The sequence below is a fragment of the Mus caroli genome, unplaced genomic scaffold (assembly GCF_978045245.1).
Source record: "Mus caroli unplaced genomic scaffold, Mus_caroli_1 scaffold_14, whole genome shotgun sequence".
In the NCBI taxonomy this organism is placed as follows: Eukaryota; Metazoa; Chordata; class Mammalia; order Rodentia; family Muridae; genus Mus; species Mus caroli.
In genome coordinates this window covers 74,743,383-74,768,560 of record NW_028227269.1, presented here as the reverse complement: position 1 = coordinate 74,768,560, position 25,178 = coordinate 74,743,383, and the positions used below count along the sequence as shown (strand labels likewise).

Here is a 25,178-nt window from a genome sequence, read left to right as displayed (position 1 = left end):
CTCATGAACCCATAATTGTAGCACTTAAGGCTGAGGCAGGAGTTCAAGGTAAGCTTGGGCTATATAGGGAGTGTCTGGATGGTGGTGGTGGTGGTGCCTGAGGCTGAGGCAAGAGCTCTAGGGATAGATAGCAAGTGTTTGCATGGAAATGATGATGTGAGGCTACGGTTGGACAGGCAGTAAACTGCTGAGCAGAACTGCTTTCTGTATGAGGTGGTTGTGGTTTTCTGTAAAGTTATAGTATATTGGTAGAGACTTTGATGATACAGTTAGGAAGCAGTCATGTGTGACGACTGTCCCTTTGTGAACCGCTTTGCAAAGGTTTGTCATAAGGAATGCCACTTTAAATTCTGACAACCTTTATAGAGTATGATGTCATTTGTCTTTTTTTTTTTTTCCTTTTTTTTAAATTGGGTTGGCTTTTGTATTGGTGGTATGAAGTAACAGTGGGCAAGTCTGCTGGTGGCAGCAAGTCTGATGGTGGCAGCACAGACCAAGGATACCATAGCAACCCCACTATTCTCCGTGTATCTACCAGCCATGGTCCCTCAGGAAAGACAGACGGCAGTTTCACTAAGGAATGCTCTTGGTGGGTAACACCAACCATTGATGTTATTAAACTTCAACCTGGGCGTCTTTTGAGGATTTTATGTAAAGAATCCGGAGGTTCCCACAGTTCCCCTGCTGTCTGTGAAGGAAGCTCGGTGCTATTAATAGGCAAAGCATTTGTGTTATTTTGCCTTGCCAGATGAACCAGATGCGCTCTTCCACAGAAAACCAACTTTTCTTGAAAGAACCAACAGTGATTACTCAGGCTTCAGTATTTTGCAAATATTTTCTAAAACTGAACTGAGCTGTCCTGGTGCTACACACTGCCAATCCCAGCCCTCAGGAGGATGGGGCAAGGTGATGGTCATAAGTCCAAGGCCGTAAACTGTGGCCACCAAATCTGTCTCAAATAACAAATAAAAAAACCACTAAAACCCAAAACTGTTGACTCTTGACTATTCCATGTCAACCTGACACAAGCTAGAGTCATTTGGGAAGAGGGAACGTTAATTAAGAAAATGGCCCCACCAGACTGTTCTGTGGGCTAGTCAGTGGAGCATTTTCTTAATTAGTGATTGATGTGGGAGGGCCCAGCTCATTGTTGATGGTGCAATCCTATGGGCAGGTGGTTCTGGGGTGTATAAGAAAGATGGCAGAGAGGGGGAGGGAGAGAGAGAATGTTAAAAATTAAACTTAGAGTCCCTTACATGCTAGGTGAGTGCTCTACCACCAATCTACAGGTCCAGACTGGTTTTCTTCAATCAGAACAGCACATAGCAGGAGACCAATGTGGAAACAGAAGGGGTCCAGCTCTCCAAGACCCACACAGTGGAAGGAGAAATGACTCCTGTAGTCTTTATGTCAACTTGACACAAGCTAGAGTTACCAAGGACGGAAACTCGATTGAGGAAATGCCTCCATAAGATCAGGCTATAGGCAAGTCTGCAGGGCTTTTTTTTTTTTTTTTCCGAGACAGGATTTCTCTTTATAGCCCTAGCTGTCCTGGAACTCACTCTGTAGACCAGGCTGGCCTCGAACTCAGGAATCCGCCTGCCTCTGCCTCAAAGGCATGCGCCACCACGCCCGGCTTTTTTTTTCTTTCTTTCTTTCTTTTTCTTTTTTTTTTCTTTTTTTGGTGCAGGGCATTTTTCTCTGCCGTATTTTTCCCTCCAGATGTAGTTTTTACTAAGTCCAACAAGTTTACTTTGCATTTTTTTTTGTATAGGGTTTTGCTGTATAGCCACAGCTGCCCTCACACTCACATAGGCCAGGCTGCCAGTGGTCCTCCTGCCTCAGCTTCCCAAGGGTTGGGATTATACATATACACTATAATGCCCATCCGTTACTTTCTTACTGTGGGAGGGGCCAGCCCTTTGTTTATTAGTGGTGCCATCCCTGGGCTGGTGGTTCTGGGTTCTACAGAAAAGCAGGCTGAGCAAGCCATGAGGAGCAAGCAGGCCAGTAGGCAGCACCCGTCTATGGCTTCTACATCAGCTCCTGCCTCCATTTCTCATGCCAGTGTGTGCTCCTTTCTTGACTTCTCCCAGCATACACAGGGCACACAAGCATTTCCCTTCGTGGGGTACCGTCACAGCAACAGTACCACTGACTAAGATAGCTCCTGGAGCTGCCTTTGAATCCCACAGGAGCGATAGGGCACACATGCACACACACTATGTCAATGAATGTGTAAGGTTGTTTTTTTTTTGTTGTTGTTGTTTTTAAGTTTTCCGCAGGTAATGCATGTCTTCTCACCAAATTTTACTATTGAAGAGTTCTAAAGCGGGCATGGTAGTGCACACCTATAATCTCAGTACACTGAAGTTCAATGTCAGCCTGGGGTACAAAGCAGGGCCTGTCTCAAACACGGTTCTCTCTCCATAATGTTTATGTTAACATATCAAGAGTTTCCATTGGCTCAGCGGTTCAGAGGAAGAATCGCGCTCACAGCACCCACGCTGGGGAGCTCATACCCATCACTAACTCCAGCTCCAGGGGATCTGGTCCCTCCTCCTGGACTCACTGGCTTGCCTGCGTTCACATGTGCACACACCTACACAAGGGCACACACTTACACAGGTACTTAAAAATAATTAAATTATAAATAATGTATAATTAAAAATAAAGATCTTTTAGGGAGGGACATGGTGGTATACAGGAGGGCAGATAGAGCCCTCTGAGTTAGAAACCTGGCAACGTAGGGAATTTCGGGCCAGCCAGTGTTGCTGAAAATTTTTAATCCTAACCCAGGGTTTCTACCCCACCTTTGACCCTTTAGTTCCCAAGTAAAAGCCTTTATATTTACAATAATCCTTAAGCAGCACAAGAGCTGGGTAGATACTACCCTCTATGTTGTTAGACTCTACTTCCTATCAATAACTTGGAGTTATTGGGCTCCAGAGTGGGCTCCAGAGAAGGGAGCCCACAGTGAGAAGCCATGGGTGTGTCTGAGGTTTCACAAGGTGGGAGGCCCAGGTCTGAAGTGCTGCAGCCTCTACTGCTGTGAAGAGGCTAGGTAAGAATGGTGTTAACGGGAATAAGATGCTCCAGTACCTGCAGGATCGCCAGGCCAGGGGTGAAGCCAGGTACCTGCTCCTGCATCCGAGTTACCTGGTTCTTCAGTCGATCCCTGATTTGCCTAGAGGGAAAGAAAAGGTGGAAGGAGTTACCACTTACTTCATGGCAAGCGTAAGTGAGGCAGAGCACTGGATACATCTCTTGGAAATGAAAACCACCTTCGCTGACGGACATTATCTAACAGGTGCGTGTCTCATGGCCTTCCCACCAACTTCCCTCAACTGACCTTAGATTGTTCTCTAACTTTTAACGATGAGGACTGAGCCAGGCAAGTGCAGGGGGAGATGTTTAAAATACCTCAATTGGGGGCTGAAGACGTAGCTCAACAATTAAGAGAGAATCGCCGTTGCAGAAGACGCAGCCTGGTGACTATCATGATCTTAAGGGCCAGCAGGCATGGTGGCTCAGCTACTCAGGAGGGTCAAAAATTCAAGGTCTGCTTGGGCTACAAGTGAGTTCAAGGTCAGCCTGGGCAACTTAAGAGAGCCTGTCTTAAAATAAAAAATAAAATCTGGGTGTATGGGGGAAACTCCTGAAATCCCAGTATTCAACAAGACGGAAGCAAATTACTGGGCCTCTGAGGCCAGCTTGAGCTACATATAAGTATCAGGCACGTTAGTGCATAGCAAAGACTGTCTCAATTAAAAAAAAAAAAACTGTTTTACCCCAAATTTTATTTCTAGTTAGTGACCTTGTTTTTTTCAAAGCATTACTCAACACAAGAATAAAGTTAAAAAAAAGAATAGGCCATAGTTTTGGAGTTTCTTCTGTTGTTGCTACTGGTTTTCAACTGGATTTGACCTGGACCATGGAGGCAGCTCTGCTGTAAAACAAGAACAGACTGCCTGGCAGCTGCCGGTGTCCACGTCCCTGTGGTCCCCACCTTTGCTGCTCCCCATCAAGACAATGAGCTGTGCTATGAGGACAGAGCTGAGGGCAAGCTCTGAGCTCTGCTGCCAAGTTCCCAGGCTCACCTCTTCTTCCCACTCCCTTCCCTCTAGGCTGTCAATCAAGGTACTGGAGGGCCAAGGTCAGACAACAGGAGTACAAAATGCACTCTACTGGCCAAGCTGGGCATGGTGTGAAAGCCTTTAACCCCAGCAACTGGGAGGTAGGAACAAGAGGGTTGGGAGTGTGGGGTTATTGCCAGCTACAAGGTGAGTTTGAATCCAGCCTGACTCAAAAACAAAGATGGGATAGGAAGGCAGAGGGGCATGTGGTAGGCCAAAGCTTATTTCAACCTAAGCAAAATCAATGGTGTGTCACTACTAGAAAGACACAAAAACTGGCTGGAAGAGAAGGGGAAGAAGGAGGAGAAAGAAAAACAACAGTAGAACAGGTGGGCACTTCTGAGACAACCCCCTTGTCAAGTAGGAAGGCATTCTGTATGCCACTCACAAATGAAGCACAGGCTCACAACAGGCCAGTGGCTTTCCTCGAATCAACTGACAAAAAGATGAGCACGTGCCAGGACCTGGAGCAGGCACCTGCTGGCCACCTGGAAACCAGGAGTGATGGCCAGCACAGAGACTATTTTATTCTGGTGTGAAGGGAGGCCATGACAGGGTTTTGAACACAGATCACATGGTCGGTCGTACACTGTTCGAATTCATTCTGGTTGCTGAACTGGAAATGGAGCAGGGAGCTGCAAGCCGAGGCACTAGAAAGAAACTACCATTGCAGGGCCCGGCCAGTAGAGTTGAGAGCAGATTATAGTGTGGCTGACAGGCTAACCGATTCTAGACCCATCTGCAGGAGTTGCATAGAAGATGTCACAGCTACGTGGACTCAGCTTTGGGGACTGTGAAGGTGACAGAAAACTATCAGCTGGGAGCACGCTGAGGCCCAGAGCAGATTTCATGCCAATGCAGTCAAGCTATTTACCGGATGGTCTAAAGGCTAGTGGGCATTTGAGACCTACAGTTGGAGTCTAGGGACAAATAAAAATACTCAGCAGGTGGCAAAGCTATGGGAAGCCAGCGCCATAGGTGGTGAGCCGGAAAACACTGGTTTTACTCAGTAGGCCAAGACTATAGGACAGAATGTTCCATGCTACCATTTAAAAGAACCTAAGCTCCAAGTTTCCCTTTGAGGGATAAAGAGATGTTGGTTGGAAGTCATTTACACTGACTGTCCTAATCTTTTCCTAACAGGCAGCTCTCTCTTCTGTGAATAAGCATGTTTTCATGTCTACAGGTATTCGCATGTATGCGTGGACATTGGAGGACAACGTTAGATGTCATCTTAAGTCTACATATTTAGACTGGCTAACGAATGAAGCGCAGAAATCAGGGCCTTAGTATAGATAAATATCTCAGCCTTACTCCCAGCACTTGGGAGGCAGAGGCAGACAGATAATTAAGAGTTTAAGGCAAGCCTGATCTACATAATGAGGTCAGGGCTAGCCAGGGTTACAAAGTGAGACACTGTCTCAAAGACAAATAGATCAAAAGTACTATGTGTGCACACCATAGTATGGATGTGGTCAGAGGACAACTTGCGGGGTGGGGGTGGGGGGGTCACTTTTCTCCTCCCACGGTAGAGGGAGGTCTTGAACTCCAGACGTCAGGCTCCGTAGCAAGGCCCTTCACCCACTGAGCCATCTCACTAGCCCCTTTCCATTTCACCATAAGCTGTCTATTTCTATTGCTTTGAGGAAGAGAAGGTACTCTGCTCTTGCCTTCTGGGGTGGCTACTAAGAACCCTAAAATAAAGAGAAGGAGGGAAGCTAAGAATTGGCTACAGCTGGAGCAACGGACATTAAAGGGCAAACACAGCTTCACCTGTCTTCAGGAGGCTGGTCTCAGACTATAGTAAATTAAATGGTAGTAATTTCTTCCAATTTTTATAGCCCCAAATTTCCAGAAGTCTAAGTGCTGTGACAGAAGGACTTCCCAATCACTGCAGTCTTCAGTTGTGGGAGCCCCCACGCCTCTCCACTGCCCCCCCCCACGCCCCCAGTCTTTCCACAGCACCCATGCCTCTCCACTGTCCCTGGACTAGATCTTCCATGTAAGGACTTCAGAGCCAAGTGAAGCCAGAAGAAGCAACCAGAGAAACGCATGGTCCTCCAAGTACAAATACTCCCGCCAGATTCACGGCATTCTTCACCAACCACCTACAACCTAGAGAAGACGTCTGTCAGTCTCTACGTAAGAGCAATCGGTATGGAAGTGTGCACAGAAACCGGAAAGCCAGCAAAGCCAGCGTAGCACTCAAATCTCTCTGGATCTGATTGACGGACGCCGGTAGAATAATCACAGCCAAGTGATGTGATACAAGACGTGAAAACAAGGACTCGGGATGCAGTTTCAAGATGATACTGCCATCTAGTGGGTAGATGTCAGAAGTGCAAGAAATAGATCAGACTATGTGGATGGGGTGAGCTCAGGAGGCAGAGGCAAGTGGATCTCTATGAGTTCAAGGCTAGCCTGAGTTCCAACATAGATGGAGCTACATAATAGAGAGGCCCTTTCTCAAAAAACAAACAAACAAACAAAAAAACAAACAACTAACAGTAGTCTATAAGGCAGAAGAGATGGCTCAGTGGGTTAAGGGACACCTGACAACCCCAATAACCTGAATTTAATCCCTGGGACCCACGCATAGAAGGAGAGAACTGACTCCCTACCAGGTGTCCCCTGTCCTCCAAGGCTGGGTCATGACAACACCAAGCTCCTCCCCTCTGCCCTCCAGCAAATAAAAATAAGTAACAGCAGACCATGAACCCACCACACACACAAAATTAAATGGAATAAAAAATTTAATTTTAAAAGAATTTATTTATTTTACTCATGTGCATGGGTGTTTTGCCTAAATGTAGGTATGTGTACCACGTGCGTGCCTGGTACCTGCGGAGGACAGAAGAGGGTCATATTCTTGGAACTGGAGTTACAGATGGGTGAGTTGTTAAGATGTATATATACACACACATATATTTATATATATATACATATATATTTATATATATACATACACACACACACATACACACACACACACACACACACACACACATATATATATATATATGCATGCTAGGAACCTAACCTGGATCCTCTGGAAGAACAGGCAGGGTTCTTAATCCACTGTCCCAATAAAAACATCTTAATAAATTTAAAAAAAAAAAAAGAGAGAGAGATTAACTAGCAAGTTCTAAAGCAGCAGGGCGGCTCACCTGTAATACTGACACTCAGAAAGCTGGGGGAGGAGAGCTGTTATACTGATAGGTCTGCTATATATGAGGATAGCCTGGGCTACTGAATGAGAGCCGAATCCCAGGCTAGAAAGATAGACTTGTAGAAGAGTTTGCTGCCATGACGGACAACTTCAATTCCACCCTGGGGTGGTGGCTTGCATAGATACGGCCCCACAAATTCATGTGTTTGAATGCTTGGCCCATAGGAAAAGGCACTTTTAGGAGGTGTGGCCTTGTTGGAGGAAGTGGGTCACTGTGGGGACGGGCTCTAAGGTCTCTATGCTCACGTTCTGCCCACTGTAGAAATGCAGTCTCCTCTTGGTTGCCTTCAGATCAAGATGTAGAGCTCTTGGCTCCTCTAACGCCCTATCTGCCTGCAGCCTTCCATGTTAGTCTCAAACTCACATAGATCCACCTGTCTCTGCCTCCAGTGTGCCAGGATTAAAGGTGTGAGCCACTACTACCTGACAAGAATCGCTTTTAAGTTAAAAGTTAAAATAAAATTGAATATAGACACACATGGATATACATATACATGAGACAGACAAACGCACTCCAAAATAAAATGAATCATAATGCTAGCTGGTAGTGGCACATAACTTTAATTACAGCACTCAGAAAGCACAGGCAGGTGGATCTCTGAGTTCAAGGCCAGCCAGTCTGGTCTACAGTGAGTTCCAGGACAGGCAGGACTACACAGAGAAACCCTGTTTCAAGAAATCAAAAAATTAAATGTTTTCCTTTATAAGAATTGCCTTGGTTACGGTGTCTCTTCCTGAGTTTTGGTCTGTTGCTATGTATTGTAATACTAACTCCTATACCTATAGGTTTAGTTTTGTGGTGCAAACCTTTTCCTTAATTTAAAAACTATTGGTTAAATAAAAATAGTATAGCCAATTATTGGAGGGAAGAGAGGTAGGTGGGTTTTGAGTTACCTGGTTGGGGGTAGCAGAAAAAAAGGAAAATAAGAAAGAATAGAACGAGGAGGAAGCCACCATGAGAGATGAGCCATGGCCAATGGCTGGGAGAAACAGCAAGTAATTGGGGCACGCCACTGGGGAAGTCGCCAGGCCAGCAGCTAGAAAAGTAGATTAGGGTTTACCCCCAGTAATTGTCAAAGCCAAATGAAATAACCATAGTCTGGGTCTCATTCATTTGTAAGCTAGACAGGGACACGTTTAAACTGGTTCAACTACAGTCTCGTCACAGGAATGAAACCCTCACTAAGACGTCTGGAATCCACACAGTAGAAGCAGAGTGAGGTCCTACTTCACGATAGTCAGTCAGACAGACAGACAGACAGACAGACAGACAGACAGACAGACAGACACTTGATTCTGTTTCCCTGCCTGCTACCCTACTCAAGGATGGAGCAGATCACCACCTACTCAGATCCAACAAGCTCCTGACTTTAGGCATTCAGCCCACAGGGCTGGGAATGTAGCTCACTGGCCAGGCTTTTGCCTGGCACACATAGCCTCAGTTTCAACGCCAGTACTGCAAGAATGCAGAACAGAAATTGCTAAACTCTACATCATCTTTCAAAGAGTCAGGCATCCAGATTTTTAAGTATAATTACAGACATGAATGTGTTGCAATGTAATCTAATTTTTAAAAATAATTTCTGCAAGTCAAACAAAACATTTGGCTTATAAGCCACTGGTTTTGTTACAAGACAGAGAGTTAGGAGACAAGATGGGCTGGCTCTGCATACAAAGAACCAAGAAGCTGCGACCAACTCTATGCCAACAGGGGAAATCGTGCCAGTGGGTCTGCCAGCACAGGGCGCACACCAGATTTAGTCATTATCTCTCTATTATATACCAGATCTATCATTATCTAACCATAGATCTGGTTGTCAGAGCTGGTTATGGTGACACAGAATAGCTACAAGTCCCTTGGACTTGTCCCCTGGACACTGCCACCAGTAAGAGACATGGAAGTCTAAAATATATCTGCTTGAAGAAAGAGCAGGAGCTGGTATATAAAACAAATAAATAAACAAAAGGGGAAGCCAAACAGATCACACAAAACAGAATAAATCCCTGGAAGACCTGTGCTCTCATCTAAGACCCTCGCCTATGTATGCTGAACACCCTTACAGTTCACCCTATGCCTGGGCAAATTTCACCTCCAAAGTCAATTCTGCTACTCACTCAAGGGCCACTCAGCTTGCCCTGGGGCCATCCCTGCTGATCCCAGGCAGTTATTTACAAACCACTGAGGTCAGAGGTCCAAAGCACGGGCTATTCATTCTTGGTTCCCAGCCTCCTTCTCCCTAATACTGACAGGCTCACAGCTCTGTCCAAGCCCATAGGACACTTTGACAAAGAATATGACATTCATTCTCATTAACACTGAGCCCACCCACAGAAATCCCTAGCTCTCCCTAGCACATTCTGTTACTGGACATCCGATTTACCAAGTGCATGCACAGGTACCTATCAGTCAGCAAACTCAATGAGGGGAGAGATTTGGGCTGTTTTATTCAGTTAGGATTTGGGGCTTTGAAGATGTCCTGGCATAGAAAAAGTACCACCGAGCAAGAGAATAAATATGCAAAGGACACATAGCTGACTCTGTCCCCCAGGCCACACACACCCGGGCTTGTGGCAGAGGGCTGTAATTCTAGCTGAGAAGCTGAGGCAGGAGGACATCAAGTTTGGGGTTTGCCTGGCCTACAGAATGAGTTCAAAGCTAGCCTGGGCAATTTATCAGGAACCATATCAAAAAGTAAGAGAGCCAGATGTAGTGGCGCACATCTTTAGTCTCAGCACTCAGAAGGCAGAGGTAAGCAGATCTCTTTGAGTTCAAGGGTAGCCTAGTCTAAAAGGCTAGATCCAAGACAGTCAGGGCGACACAGAGAAACTACATTTTGAAACCACCCCCACCCCAAAAAGGAACAAATAGCCTAAGGAAATCATGGCTCAGGGGTAGGTATTAAGTCCTGGCTTTACCAGGGAGCGGGGAGGATAGGATGTCTTTATAGGGGGAGGATAGGAGGATCTTTTGTCCTAGCAAAAGGAAAAGTGTGGACAACTTACCACCAAGAGGTTCTATGTATACACAGCTCAAGCTGAAAGATCACCTCTGGGCCAGGATTCCCACAGCTATGGTGCAAGCACGCAGGTACTGTAATGACTAGCAGGCAAACTCACCTACCAAATTCTTGTTCACTGAGAACTGTCAACAGGCACACCAGCTCCTAGGTCAAAGTGACAAGGAGCCACCATAGGAGTATACTGAAGGGAACTGCCCAGGGCCAGTGAGGTAGTAAGGTAGCCCTTGCTGGACAAGCCTGAGAGCCTCAGTTCGACCCTGGAACGTCCCAGTCAGGGGAAAACCAACTCTACAGAGTCCTCTGGTCGTCTCCATATATGCACCGTGACACAATGCATCAGCACCTACATATAAGCAATGATAAATAAAATTTAAAAAGAAAATGAAAACTCTTAGGGTTGGTTGATAGCACTCAAAAGTAAAACACTTGCCTTACAAGGTCTTAGGTTTGAATCCCAGTACCCACCAAACAAATAAAAAAAATTACAACCATGTAGTAGCATATGCCTGTAATCCCAGCATTCCAGATATGGAAGGCAGCAGGGTCAGAAGTCCACAAAGATATCATACCCTACACAGTTAAGTTCAAAGCCAGCTTAGCTATATTAAGATCCTGTCTCAAAAAGGAAAGAGAAAAAGGTCGTCTGTAAGCACAACAGAAACTTTGGTCTGGAACCTGGGAGCCAGTCTTCTAGCAGCCTACAGATAATGACGCAGAACTCTCAGTTCCTCCTGCACCATGCCTACCTGGGCTCTGCCATGCTACCACTTTGAGGATAATGGCCTAGACTTCTAACCTGTAAACCAGCTTCAATTAAATGTAGCCCTTGGAAGAGTTGCCTTGGTCATGGTGTCTTGGTCATATGAACACACAGCAGTAAAACCCTAAGACAGAAGCTGGTACCAGGAGTGGGGTATTGCTGTGCTAGGACTGACCAGGCTTTTGCTTGGAAGAATGTGGACTTGGGAACTTTGGATTTAGAGAGCAGTGAAATGCTTTAAGTGGGGCTTAATAGGCCATCCTAGTAGGAATGAAGTAAGAAGACTTTGTTGCTGAGGGTGATCTGAACTGTGGAAGTCTAGCTCCAGAGGTCTCAGAAGAGAAGTGGCCGAGAGATTGTTCTTATGATATTTTTGGTGAGGAATTTGGCTGCTTTTTGGCTTTATCTTAAAAGTTTCCCTGAGGCTAAGGTAAAGAAATTTATATTAATTGCATTGACAAAAGAAATTTCAAAAAAGCTCAGCAGAGACTTTGTTTTCTGGATAAGTCTCATGAAGAGCATTCTGAATAATAAGCATAGCAAGCTTAGAAAGGAAAAATATAAAATATATGTTTTGAGTATTAAAGGGGTACCAGGAAGTTGAAATGGAGCTGAATTCTATGTTCTAGAAAATAAATACAACAGAGTAAGACTTTGGGACAAGATTTTGCCCAGCTAAATCCAGGCATGGTGGACCAGGCATGGTGGACCACACCATTAATTTCTAGCATTTAGGAGGCGTGTAGATCTCTGAATTCAAGGTCAGTCTACAGAGCAAGTTCCAGGACAGCCAACCCTAGGCAGTGAGGGAGTTGGAAAATAGAAAGCTCGTAAAAGAATAAGGGAACCATATTCCAGCCCCAGCAAGCAGCAGAACTCAGCAGCTTTGCCATGTGGCTCTGTCTTTAGAGTCCAGAATAGAAAGGACTACCGGGACAATTGATGCTGGTTAGCTGGAGCTAAAAAAATTAATGGTGATTAAGAGACTAGCATCACTAAGGTAAAATCTTCTGGGAAGTATTTTCTGAGAGCACAAGGAAACTGTGTTCCAAAGATAGCCAAGGTTGTACCTGGTGAATTCATTGTATGAAGGATGGCCCTGAATTCTCCTCCTGTCTCCACATCATAAGTTTTAGACTTACAAGCTTAACCCACCATGCCAAGACACATCAGAAAGAAAGAAAGAAAGAAAGAAAGAAAGAAAGAAAGAAAGAAAGAAAGAAAGAAAGGAAGTTCTATTATATTTGTTTATTTCCTTTGTGTGTATGGCTATGTAAATAAATTATTAATATAAACAGTGAATTAATCAGGTGGCTGTATTTCTTTATATTATGCTATTCCCCAATACCCACACAGAAAAAATAAGATTTATTCAAAACTGCACCTCAATAGCTGGGCAGTTAAACCTTTACCTTTTAAGCTAATCTGGCTATTCCCCAGCCCCATCCCATGATACTTGCATATTATTTTTGATCTGGTTCTTCAGAACCTTCTTCATGGCTCCAATTCCTCCATCCTACCAGCTGATCTAACCTCCCTCTCTCCTTCCTCTGGCTGGCGGATGTTCCACCTTATTCTCTATTCTGCCCAGCCATTGGGGTGATCAGCATTGACTGACAAGGCAGAGAATAAACCCTAAGAAATGTTCACACAAACTTGAGACAGGAGATTCTTGGCATAAGCATCACGGTGTCCTGTCCAGATTGAAACAAGATATGAAAGCAGAAAAAAAAAAAAATCAGCATTGGAATAACCTAAGGGTAGGCATTCAAAACATTGTGCCTACAGGGCTATAGAGTTCAGTGGACAATTTACAGGGGTCAGTTCTCTCCTTCCTTCATGTGGATCTTAGGGATCAAACTGAGGTCCTCAGCCTTGGTGGCAAGAGCCTTTAGCCTTCGTGGTATTTCACCAGCCCTCTATCCTATCACTTTGAATAAGGACAAAAATCTCCAAGAGATTCTAATATCCAACCAATGTTGAGAACCACTGGAATAGATCTCAAGCTAGCTAGCTACGGCTTTCAAAAAGAAAACCAAGCAGGCGTTCATGTATACATCAATTATAGATTATTAATATAGCTAATGTATACTAAACATTCACTATGTGCCAGGAAGATTTGTAAGCGTTTCTCTGTTAAGAACTCATTTAGGGGGCTGGTAAGATGGCTCAGCAGGTAAGAGCGCTGACTGCTCTTCTGAAGGTCCTGAGTTCAAATCCCAGAAACCACATGGTGGCTCACAACCATCCATAATGAGATCTGACGCCCTTTTCTGGTGTCTGAAGACAGCTACAGTGTACTTATATATAATAATAAATAAATCTTTAGAAAAAAAAAAAAGAACTCATTTAGGTAGGTGGCATGGTGGCACACACCTTTAATCCCGATACTTAGATGGGAGGGACATGAGCAAGATGTTTGTGAGCTTCAGGGAAGCCAGGGTAATGTAGATGCCCTGTCTCACAAGACTAAAACTATCATTTCATTTTGCTAGAAACCCAATAAACTAGGTATTAATTTTTATTTACATCTGAGGAAATTACAGGACAGAAGTTAAGAAATTTGCTTAAAGCCACACAACTAGTAAGAAGTGAGAAAGTTCCTAGGTATTTTAGATATAGACATAAACAAAGCTGCATATATATTTCATATCACTTAAGTTATTTTATTATTTTTGTATATGGGTGTTTTGGCTGTGTGTTTATATATGAACTGAGTGTGTTCCTGGTACACAGAGGCCATCACATCCCCTGGAACTGGAGTTACAGATAAGCTTCCAAATGGGTGCTGGGAATTGAATTCAGGACCTCGGGAAGAGCAGTCACCGCTCTTAACCACTGAGCCACCTCTCCAGCTACTTTTTTTTTTTTTTTTTTGGTTTTTTCGAGACAGGGTTTCTCTGTAATAGCCCTGGCTGTCCTGGAACTCACTTCTGAAGACCAGGCTGGCCTCGAACTCAGAAATCCGCCTGCCTCTGCCTCCCGAGTGCTGGGATTAAAGGCGTGCGCCACCACACCCGGCTCCAGCTACTTTTTAATGGAGCTTATATTTAATTTCCTCTCCATTCAAGTGAAACACACCCATACCACCAATTCCTCATTACCCACCAAGAAGAAAACCTAAATTATCTCTTTACAATCGAATTCGAACACTTCAAGAAAGAGCACAGTAAGACGGTGTGAGCATATATTTACTCATATATAGTATATTCATAACCAGAAACAGGTACTTCAGTAATCTACATGTTGAAAAAGACTCAAAGACATAAAACTAATAGGCAACTAACACACACGCCTCAGCACCTCTTCTGAGGGAAAAGCAAATTAAAATCACTGAGATAAAACTTCACATCCCCCCTCCCCCAAAAAACTTCACACCCATGAGGAAGTATTATCAAAAGGGCAAAGCCATTAAAGTCCTTACAGCGCAAGCCTGACAACCCTGATTCCTATGTTCATCCCTCAGTGAAGAGAACTACAGGTGGTCCTCTGGTCTCCACATGTACACACCATTCAAACTCACTGTAATTGTGTGTGTGTGTGTGTATACACACACATGTATATATATGGAACAAATAGGGAAGCACAGAAAAAAAGAAATCCTGGTACACTGTTGGTGGAAACATGAATTCATATGACCACTAAAAATAGTAGTATGAGCCGGGCGTGGTGGCGCACGCCTTTAATCCCAGCACTCGGGAGGCAGAGGCAGGCGGATTTCTGAGTTCGAGGCCAGCCTGGTCTACAAAGTGAGTTCCAGGACAGCCAGGGCTATACAGAGAAACCCTGTCTCGAAAACCAAAAAAAAAAAAAAAAATAGTAGTATGGAGTTGCCTTTTAAAAATCAGAAATATCCTTCTGTGACAAAAACCAAGGTGAAGCAATGAGCTATGGGGTCTGGCTCTAAGATCTTACTGGTACTAGTGGCTGGTGGGGCCTGGATCTACAATGCCACCTCTATTGTCACAGTCAACTCAACATCAAGACTGAGGAACTGAAAGACCAGTAAATGCTACCGTTGCCAGCCTATAGTAAACGGGTTAATTTAGGGTGTTTCTTTTTGTTTTGAAATTAGACAGGCAGGGCATGGTGGCGCTTAACTTTTAATCCCAGCACTCCAGAGGCAAAGGCAAGCAGATCTCTGACTTCGAAGCCATCCTGGTCTGCAGAATGAGTTCTAAGATAGCCAAGGTTACACAAGGGAAACACTGTTTCAAACACACACACACACACACACACACACACACACACACACATTACATGATGGGGCTGGAGAGACAGCTCAGTGGTTAAGAACACTGTCTGCGGTTCAATCACCAGCACCCCTCTGACAGTTCACAATTCTTAACTCCAGCTCCAGGGAATCAATTTGACACCCTCACAGAGACATACATGCAGACAAAACACAGATACACTAAAATAAAAAATGGTAACTAAAAAATGTTACAAAGTATCCTATGAATATGTACAGACTCTGTATCCACTTAAACTTTTAAAAATCAAATCAGGTTTTAAAAATTAAAAACAAAAAACAATTACCAGAACTAACAATCCCTTTCCTGGATAAGTAACCAAAGAAAATTAAATTATAACCTTGTAAAGAAACCTGTTCACTAATAACAATTGTAGCATTATTCACAAGAGCTAAAATACGGGACCACCCAATCTAGGTTGTGACCTTATTAATGGTTGCTCTTATGACATTACAGATTCTTTTGAAGCCAGGGCATTGCAGGTGCCAGTTCCTCTATCACTGAATAGCCATGGCTTCAACAGACAAATAGAGAAAGAGAATTAGACATACTGTAAAATATTACTCCTTAAAAAAGGAGACCTGTCACATGGACAGAACCAGAAGACACTATGCTGAAAAACAACCCTGACATTGCAAGAAAAATGCTACATAATTGCATTCATAGGGAAGTTAAATCCAAGCACACAGCTAGAAATCAAACGGGGCAGGGCTAGAAACCAGACTTTTCCCAAAGAATACAAAGTGGGAAATATGGAAGAGTGACAAGTCAGGAGCTCCAGGGTAGAACAGAGGACTGTGGGTAATCAAAGACTACTGTATCCAGGATTGTGCCCAGTAAGTTCATCTTAGCAAGTCTTATAATTTACATTTGTCACTTTAGTAATCATATACATTATTACTACCTATTTGCATCCCATAATATGTGACTAACCTAAAATATACTTAATAAGTTTTTCAAAAAAACATTATTTCTGTGCATGTGTATGTGTATAAGTGTATGCCATGCCTGTCCGTGGGTACCCAGAAGGCATCTTTCCCTTGGAGCTGGAGTTACAGGCAGTTGTGAATGGTCTGAACAGGGTGCTAAGAACTGAACTGAGTTATCTGGAAGAACAAGATGTGCTCTCCTTAATCCCTGAACCACCTCTCCAGCCACCACATTAAGGTTTAAGAAAGGGGGAAAAAAAGCAGGCATGGTGATATATGTCTTTAATCCCAACACTCAGGAGGCAGAGGCAAGTAGATCTCTTTGAGGCCAACCTGGTCTACAGTGTGAGTTCTAGGACAGCCAGGGATACACAGAGAAACCCTGGCTTGAAAAACAAGCAAACACACAAAAGTCTGATGAAGTAAGTGGTCCAGACCTGTGATCTCAGCCCTTGGAAGGTGTAAATAAGCATTGAGTCAGTAGTTCAAAGCCAGAACCAGATACAACTGAGTTTGAGGCAAGCCTGGGTTACCTAACACCCTGTCTTTAAAAAAAAAGAAAAAGGAAAAAAAAAAAAAAAAGAAAGAAAGAAAGAAAGAAAGAAAGAAAAGGAAAAAAGAACTTGTATGTATTATGATTTCTAGTCCAAAAAGAAAGAAAGAAAGAAAGAAAGAAAGAAAGAAAGAAAGAAAGAAAAGGAAAAAAGAACTTGTATGTATTATGATTTCTAGTCCAAAAATCTGGAGTTCTTCCTTGCCTTAGTGAAAGATTCACCATTTAATTTATATTTTTCCTCTTTTTTTCCCAATCTTCAACAAAAGCTCTCTTTCCTCCAGAGTAGGCTTCACCATCATTCTCTCAAGGTCTCTTCTGACAAAACCAAGTGTTTACTGGACACTGTTAGCCGCAGCAGTTAATAAATAACCAGTGCTACCTAGTGTCGGAAAAGCAACCTTCAGCAAGTTCACAAAAACAGACCTCTCTCTCTCTCCTCAGCAGTCCCCAACACTCACTCCCTAAACAAAAACCAAGGAATGTAGCCCAAATGTTAAGCACACTTACAGGCTCCACACTTAGGGGCTCAATTCCCAGCCCTCTCTCCCAAACAGCAAAAGGGTGCTACTCTTTGGGACGACACTTGGCAAACATTCCCACTAGTTAAGCATTTAAATCTGCACGGCCAGAACAGGTGGTCAGACGGAATATGGAATAGAGTCAGCACACAAGAGCCAAACTGAAAAGTAACTTTAGCGCCAGGACGGATAGGTAGGCTGTTAAAGGGTTGAGCATGGGAGCGCTGGCGTAGTAGCTGAGTAGTGCGGCGCTTGCCTTGCCTGTTGCGATACCTTGGAAGTGAAGCCGGCGGGGTGAAAGAGAAAGTAAAGACAGCATTTGGTGTAATGAGGAATGCGCTGAATTAGAGGAAACCCTCTAGGCCAGGTGTGGTAGCACCAAGCCATTAATCCCAGCATTCAGGAGGCAGAGGTAGGAGGGGATCTCTGTGAGTTCAAGATCAGCATGGTCTACAGAGTTAAGTTGCAGGACAGCCAGGGCTCCGTAGAGAGACCCTGTGTCAGAAAACAAACAAAAAATTAGAAAGAGACCCTCTGATTTGACCAATCACCCGTGTCAAATCGTGCCACAATCGAATCACCACCAAATTGCCAGACAAGCGGCTATGCTGGGTTTCTGAGGTTGGACTCCTCAGGTAGCCCGTGTCTAGGCAGAATGATGCCAGCAGCTACACTTTTGAGAACAAGGTCAGGTCAGGACTTGCCGCCAAACGTAGGAATGCAGCCACCCCAGGCAGTCTATTGCAATTGCACATTGGGCCGGGTATGTGTTTCTCTGGCTTCAGGAAACCAGTCTTCAGATTCTAGGAGCCCGTGTCGACGTCCTCTCTTCCTGCAAACCCCATCTAAGCACCTCTCCTACAGAGCCCAGGCGCTTGGGGATCCGCATGCCCTGCTCTGAGCCCACCACCACTATCACTGGCAAGTACTTACGCAGAAACCAGTTTCCCGTTCAGGATTCCCGCTGGTGCCATGGCCTTTGATAGTCTGCCACCCACGGTGAACACCAGCAAAAATCAGGTTCCAGTCCCTCCGCGCGCGCAGGACAGCACAACCCACGTGCTCAGGGACCTCCCGGGGGAAATCAGCTAGTGCGCCTGCGTCGCGCTCCCAGCATCGAAGGTGCGCAGGCGACCCGGAAAGACGTCGTGACCCGCTGACAACGGAGGCCCAGGAGCGTCTGTGGGAGCCGGTGGGCCCAGGCAGCAAGAGGGTTGTCACCAAAGACTGGTTGGCGGCAATGACTGGCTGCGGAAAGAGCCTGTGTGGAGCCCGCCTCTGATGAGCCCGGAGCTTCCCGCCTCGCTGTTAGCCAATCAGAGATAGTGTGTAGGGGGCGCGGTGGAACTGGGCGGAGTCCGGGCAGGAATGGGCCTGTCTGAGCAAGTTTGCGTGACCTAGGTTGCGGCGACAGAGTCCTGCAAAGCAGTGTGATTTTGGATCGTACTGGCTTCTCCGGGCAGGATCTTGGAGGCTTTAAGCTGATTACGGCTACTGACCTGGAGCAGGCAATGCGGCTTTCCACGTTATCATAGGCCCTAGCTTTCAGAGTGTGGTGGGGGACACTTGGGATAACTGCCTCTCTGTTACCCTCCTAGCAAGAGTGAGGATATCCTAACGAGGCAATTGTGTCCCTCTGGTTAGCCATCTTCGGAGAAAGCACTCCAGGGAATTGCTTTTCCACCAGCCAGAGTAGAAATTTGTTTCCGGGGAAAGAGATTTCAGAGATCACCTTGCAGGACTGAAGCCAAGACAGTGATGGACCGGTCCACACCTCGACCTTCACTGTTCAGCTCTATATCAAGTCTGACTCTTTACTTAAACCTCAGCTTCATATTAGAACTCAGAAGATAAGACTTCTCTTTGTTCCTCTTCCCAATGTGGCCATATTGACTAAATCTCCTTTTTCTATATATTACCATTACTTGTTTAATCGACTTATTAAGGATGGTGACTAACCTGCTTTATTAGATTCTCAGAGCCCAGGGTCTGACTCTCAATTCTAGTAACAGCAGGGAGGATCAATCCACAGCCTTGACATAGAGACAAGTTCGCTCCCACTGAACTCAGCCTTCCATAACTAAAACCTGCTATCCTCCCAGGGTTGAAGCCCAAATGCAGGCTCAGCCCAGCAGCTAAGAGGGGCCTCAGAGCAGGAGCGTGGGGCTCCAACAGTGTGGAGGGAGCAGAGTTCAGGACGAGTGATCCTCTGCTCTCAGCAGATCAGTATTGAAGCAGAGATTACTTTGTTCATCAGATAGATGCCAGCAAGGCTGACATCCCTCCCCATCTGCCCTGGTGCAGAAATGAGTTTGGCCATGTCCTTGGGAGCCTGGTGGTAGAGGAAGACATCAGAGCCGCTGACTTGGCTTTGCTTTTTCTGCTGCTGGAACTGGGCTGAATTTGTACTGTTGGGGTGGAGGTAGAAGCCAAGAAGACTTATTTCAGACGTGGAAGCTTAAAAATGAAAGCTTTATTCTCTGAGCGCTCAGGGAGGCAGCCAGTTCAGGACCTGAAACATGACCTAGAAAGGATGTTGTACAACATTTAAAAAGGATGGGAACACAAAGTGAGAGGAGAGCTGGGGTGAGCTGCAGTGTTATCCATTTGTATTTTGTTTGACATTTTGGCTTAAGCAAGGGAGTACCCGCTGGAGACTGGGCAGAATCCAGGGGACCTGGCTTCAAGGTCCTTAATTCATTCTCCTGGACTTTAGGTCTGGAGCTCAGAGTGATAAGGGGACAAAGGAGCTGGTCAGCCGCATGTAGTTAATTAGGGCAGAACAGGCGGTTGGTTATATATTGTTATAACATATGTACCTTGGTTTAGAAAACAGCAATTTCTATATTCTTTACCTGTTAACAGACAATTAAGAAAACATTTGAGAAGTGGGGTAGGTGTTTGCTCCTAGGTTGTTTGACCCTGGCAACAAGATGGAGAAGTTGTTCTTGAGATGACTGGACTCAGACAACTGCCTCCTTACAAGCTGTCCCTGAGATGTCTGGATTCAGACAGCTATTTACAACAGAAGCTGTTCAGCTACAGGGAAGTCCCCACCTGCCCTAGGGCCTGATACATTGGATATAGTTTTTTTTTCCTATAAATGATAATCTGTAGACAAAATGTTAGTTCTTAGAATAAGTTTCTTTGGCTCCTTCCCAAAATTACCCTGGCCTGGCTACAGTTTCCCCCACATTGTTCTACAGATAAGTCCTTCCTTAGAACATCACCACATGGCTATGGATTTAGCAACCATTGTTAAGAGTGGCTTCTTTTAACCGATAGCAGGACATGTGGCTCCCCCCACCCCCCGCCCGACCTTTTTGCCCTAGGAATTAACCCAGGGCCTGGCATGCTAGCTAGGCAAGGGGCTTCTACCAGCAGCTAAGTTCCCCCATGCCAGGGCACAGCTTGCACTGAATTTGTTGTTGTTGGGCTTTTTTTTTTTTTTTTCTGCACTAATGTGTGTATTTTAGTTTGTGACTTTTGCCTGGAATCTGGGATTGTTTTCCATTACATCCATATATAGTTAGATAATCTCTGTTTTATTTCATTAGCAGTTTAACTCAAGTATAATATGTAGACTGAAAGAAACATTTGCCCATTTTAAAGAATACAAGTGTATGGTTTTTTGTTTACAGTGTTTACATTTACAGAGCTGTGTAACTGTCACCATGATATGATTAGAAAATTGACACTGTCTTCATTGTTGGTTGGGGTTTTTTTTGGGGGGGGGGGTATCCAACCCAGGGCTTCTATTATGGTTAAACATGAGTTCTACTAATAAACTACAGCTCCAGCCCCTCCTTTACTATTCTTGGGGCGGGGGGGGCTTTTTTAAAGACAAGGTTTCTCTTTGTAGCCTTGGCTGTCCTGGAACTTGATCTGTAGACCAAACTGGCCTGAAACTCACAGAGATCTGCCTGATTTTGCCTCCTGAGTGCTGGCATTAAAGCAAAGAAAAAGAGAGAAAAAGTTCTGGCTCAGTGGTTAAGAGCTTTTGGTGCTTTTGAAGAAGACCCAGGCTTGGTTCCCAACACCCACACAACAGACTATAACCACCTATAACTCCAGTTCTAGGCGACCCAACTTCCTCTTCTGACATCCATGGCTCCTGCACACACAAATTATACATACACAAATAAGGTTCCTTTCTTATTTTCCTTTTATCTTGAAAGATTTATTTATTTATTATATGTAAGTACACTGTAGCTATCTTTCAGACATGCCAGAAGAGGGCATCTAACCTCATTACAGATGGTTGTGAGCCACCATGTGGTTACTGGGATTTGAACTCAGGACCTCTGGAAGAGCAATCAGTGCTCTCAACCGCTGAGCCATCTCTCCAGTCCCCAGGGATTTTTAAATGCAAGAAAATGGTTCATAAATTGCAGTTAGTGTTTCTGAATCTTGGATTTCAAAGAAGATTTTCACTAATTTAGCTACTTTGTTGGTGAGAAAGAGGCCCAAGCCTCATTTAACAGGTAGGGAAATGATCTTAAGCACATAAGCCCAAGGCACAAAGCTATGACTAGGTTAGGCCCCGAACCTTGATGCCTCATCCCTAAGGCTATTGCCTCTGCCCTCTAATCAGACTGGTTTTCAGCTTTGTATAACCTGTATAATTCATTCATCGAGCAAGTAACTGTTGAACAGCCATTTCCTGACAATAATTCTGCTCCAAATGCTGACAGCACCCGAGAGAGCTGAGCATCACAGTAAATTATATTCTGGTGGAGGATACAAACATCGATTAAATATGTAATTTTAGAGATGAAAGAATAGCCATGTTATTATTTATTTATTTATTTTTCTGCACTAGGGACAAAAGCTAAGATCTTGTACCCGGTGGGCAAATGTTACACTGGTTGCTAAGTGACGCCCCTAGCCCAAAGACATGCTATTAAAAAAAAAGTCAGATGAGCCAGTGTGTTAGTAACTTTTCTGATACTGTGATAAAACACTATGACCAAAGCAATTTATAGAAAGAAGGTTTTATTTGGGGCTTATGGTTTCAGAGGGTCCATCACCATCACAGGAAGCATGGCAGGCAGCAGGCAGGCATGACAGTGACAGCGAGAGCAGCAGCGATGAGCTCACATGTCAAACCCTTACAGGAAGCAGACAATTCACAGGAAAAGGCTTTAAAAGGCTTTAAAACCTCAAAGCCTTCTCCCAGGGACATACCTCCTTCAACAACGCCATACTTCCTAGTCTTCCACTCACTGGGAAACAAAGTATCTAACCATCTGAGCCTTGGAGGGCTTTCAATCAACCACAGTCGGGCAGAGCAAGTAGTATGCACCAGGGAGGCAGAGGCACCTCTGAGTTAAAGGCCATCCTGGTCCACAGAGCAAGTTTCAGGACAGCCAGGGCTTCACAAAGAAATCTTTTCTTGAAAAACAAAAAGGAAAAACCAAGGAACTAAGAGAGGGAGAGGGGGAGAAGAGGAGAGGGGGAGTGGGGGAGAGGGGGAAAGCGGGAGAGGGGGAAAGCGGGAGAGGGGGAGAGGGAGAGAGAGGGAGAGGGAGGGAGAGGGGGAGGGAGGAGAGGGAGAGGGGGGAGAGGGGAGAGGGAGAGGGGAGGGAGAGGGACACTAAAACGATAGGTGCTCATATCAGAAGGGGATGGGAAATGATATTTTAATGTTTTGTTTTTGTTTTTGTTTTTGTTTTTTGTCTACTTGCACTGTGGAAGTTTGAAACTCACACAACACACGTGCTAGGCAAGCACACAACCAATGATCCCCACGCTCAGTCTAAGTGCCCTGCTTACAAGTGTAGTAAGAGAAGTTTCTCTGGGCATCTGGTGTGAGAGAAACCGGACTCAGAGGGGGGCTAGGGGTGTGAGAGAGAAAGCAAGGACTTGGTCTGAGTGACTAGGCAGGTAGAACTGCCATTTTAACTTTTTTGGTGAAAGGATCATATTGGGGGACAAGACTCTCAAAGAGAATCGATTAAATTAAAATGTTCTTAGATGCCTCCTGGACATCCAGTCCCTAGAACACTCCATGTTTAGAATTCCAGGAGATGGGTAGGGGAGGTGGCCCCATGGGTAAAAACACATGCCCTGCAAGCCCGCCAACCTGAGTTCCAACCCATACCCAAAGTGAAAAAGCAGGGTGCAGTGACCCGGAGTTCTTCCTGTGAGTCGGAGGCAGAAACAAGAGAGGCATGTAGAAGCTGGACACCTCACAAACAATGGAAGACTCTGCCTCAAAACAGGGTGGAAGGAGAGAACTGACTCCTGAAAGTTATCCTTTGACCTCCATACGAAGGTTTGGGGTGCGCGCACGCACACACACACACACACACACACACACACACACGCTAAGAATGTAATGTCAGAGTCCAGCTGCTACTCAGGCTACAATACCACACAGCTGCTCTACCTCTGTCTCAATCACCCACTGGCGCACTGCTGAGACACTGTCTATGCGTCTCTAGTTAAAACTTCGAGGCAAGAGGAGATTACATCCAAGTGAGTCTGAATGGGCTACACATCCTACTTCCCACCTCCTTCTCTGCCTCCTGCCTGGGAGTCAGAGGATCTGCCGCAGGCTTGTGCCTGTACCTATCCTCAGTACAGGGTGAGAATCCGGCTTCTGCCTCCTGAGCCCTGACTTCCTCTCTTCAGCGTCTTCACCGTGCAGTTTCATCTCTGGTCCTGGAGTCTTAACTCCTGTTGTCTCTGTTTGTCTGTCCATGGCACTGATAGCTCTTCTAATCAATAATCCATCCCAGTGTCTCCTTGAGCCCCCATATGAGACCTTTCACACACATATATCATATATACTTTTTAATTTGTTTATTTTTCTTTTACGTGCATGGGTGTTTGCAAGCCGGGTGCCCCAGGATGCCAGAACAGATCCCATGGAACTGGAGTTACTCAGAGGGTCCCATAGTCACCCTACACACGTGCTCCCAATGGAATCTGGGTCCTCAGGAAGAGAAGCCAATGGTCTTTATCACTAAGCTGCCTCTCTAGCCCCGTTCACAAAGAAATCTTTAAAAAAAAGAAAAAAGCATTTCAAGAGATGAGGAGCTAGGGGGAAACAAGAAAGAAACGGAGAGGCTAACATACCAGAGGGAAACAATAAAGCCTGCTCCTTAGAAAGCAAAGGAGGATGCACTTCACAGAAAGAGAAGCACGTCTGTGCAGTCCTGAGGACTGGCCAAATGAGTCCAGACAAAAATGAACATTTTCCTGAGGCTAGAAAGACAAAACATTCAAATGCTAATAATGGAAGTTGCTATTAATACTGTATATTATTTTTGCTCAGGCCCCATTTTTAATTTCATAGCTATCAAAAATTTAAGTGTACCATACTGGCACATGCCTTTAATCCCAGCAATTGGAAGGCAGAGACTGAGGGATCTCTGTGAGTTCAAGGCCAGGCTGATCTACATAGGGAGGTCTAGGATAGCTAAATCTACATAAGTGAGACCCTGCTATTATATATATATGTGTGTATGTATATATGATACATGTATAATATATATGTATAATGTGTGTGTGTGTGTGTGTGGTGTGTGTGTGTGTATACACATAAATGTGTCAGGATGAAATGGTACATGCCTTTAAGATCAGCACTTGGGAGGTACAAGGCTGATCCAGACTTAATAGTTCGATCCTTTGTTACTAAAAAAAAAAAAAAAATCAAAATGTATAATTACTTTGATTTTTTCAGCTCTAAGAATTTATCCTACAGTGATGTTTACACAGGAAAAGGTAAATATGAAAGCATTATTAACCAGGATACTAATTTTAGTAGTAG

At 44.7% G+C, this 25,178-nt stretch overlaps 1 protein-coding gene across 1 annotated transcript in view; it reads right to left on the bottom strand.

Annotated features, from left to right (window-relative positions):
- Positions 1–18,668, bottom strand: part of Mthfd1 (methylenetetrahydrofolate dehydrogenase, cyclohydrolase and formyltetrahydrofolate synthetase 1) — a 64,478-nt gene extending 45,810 nt beyond the window's left edge. Inside the window, exons 1-2 of the mRNA XM_021178764.3 lie at positions 18,335–18,668; positions 3,103–3,187 (exon numbers count right to left, since the gene is read on the bottom strand). Of these exons, the coding sequence (XP_021034423.1) occupies positions 3,103–3,187; positions 18,335–18,375 (126 nt within the window). The 5' untranslated portion in view covers positions 18,376–18,668. The remainder of the gene's footprint in view (positions 1–3,102; positions 3,188–18,334) is intronic.
- Positions 18,669–25,178: the final 6,510 nt, after the last annotated feature.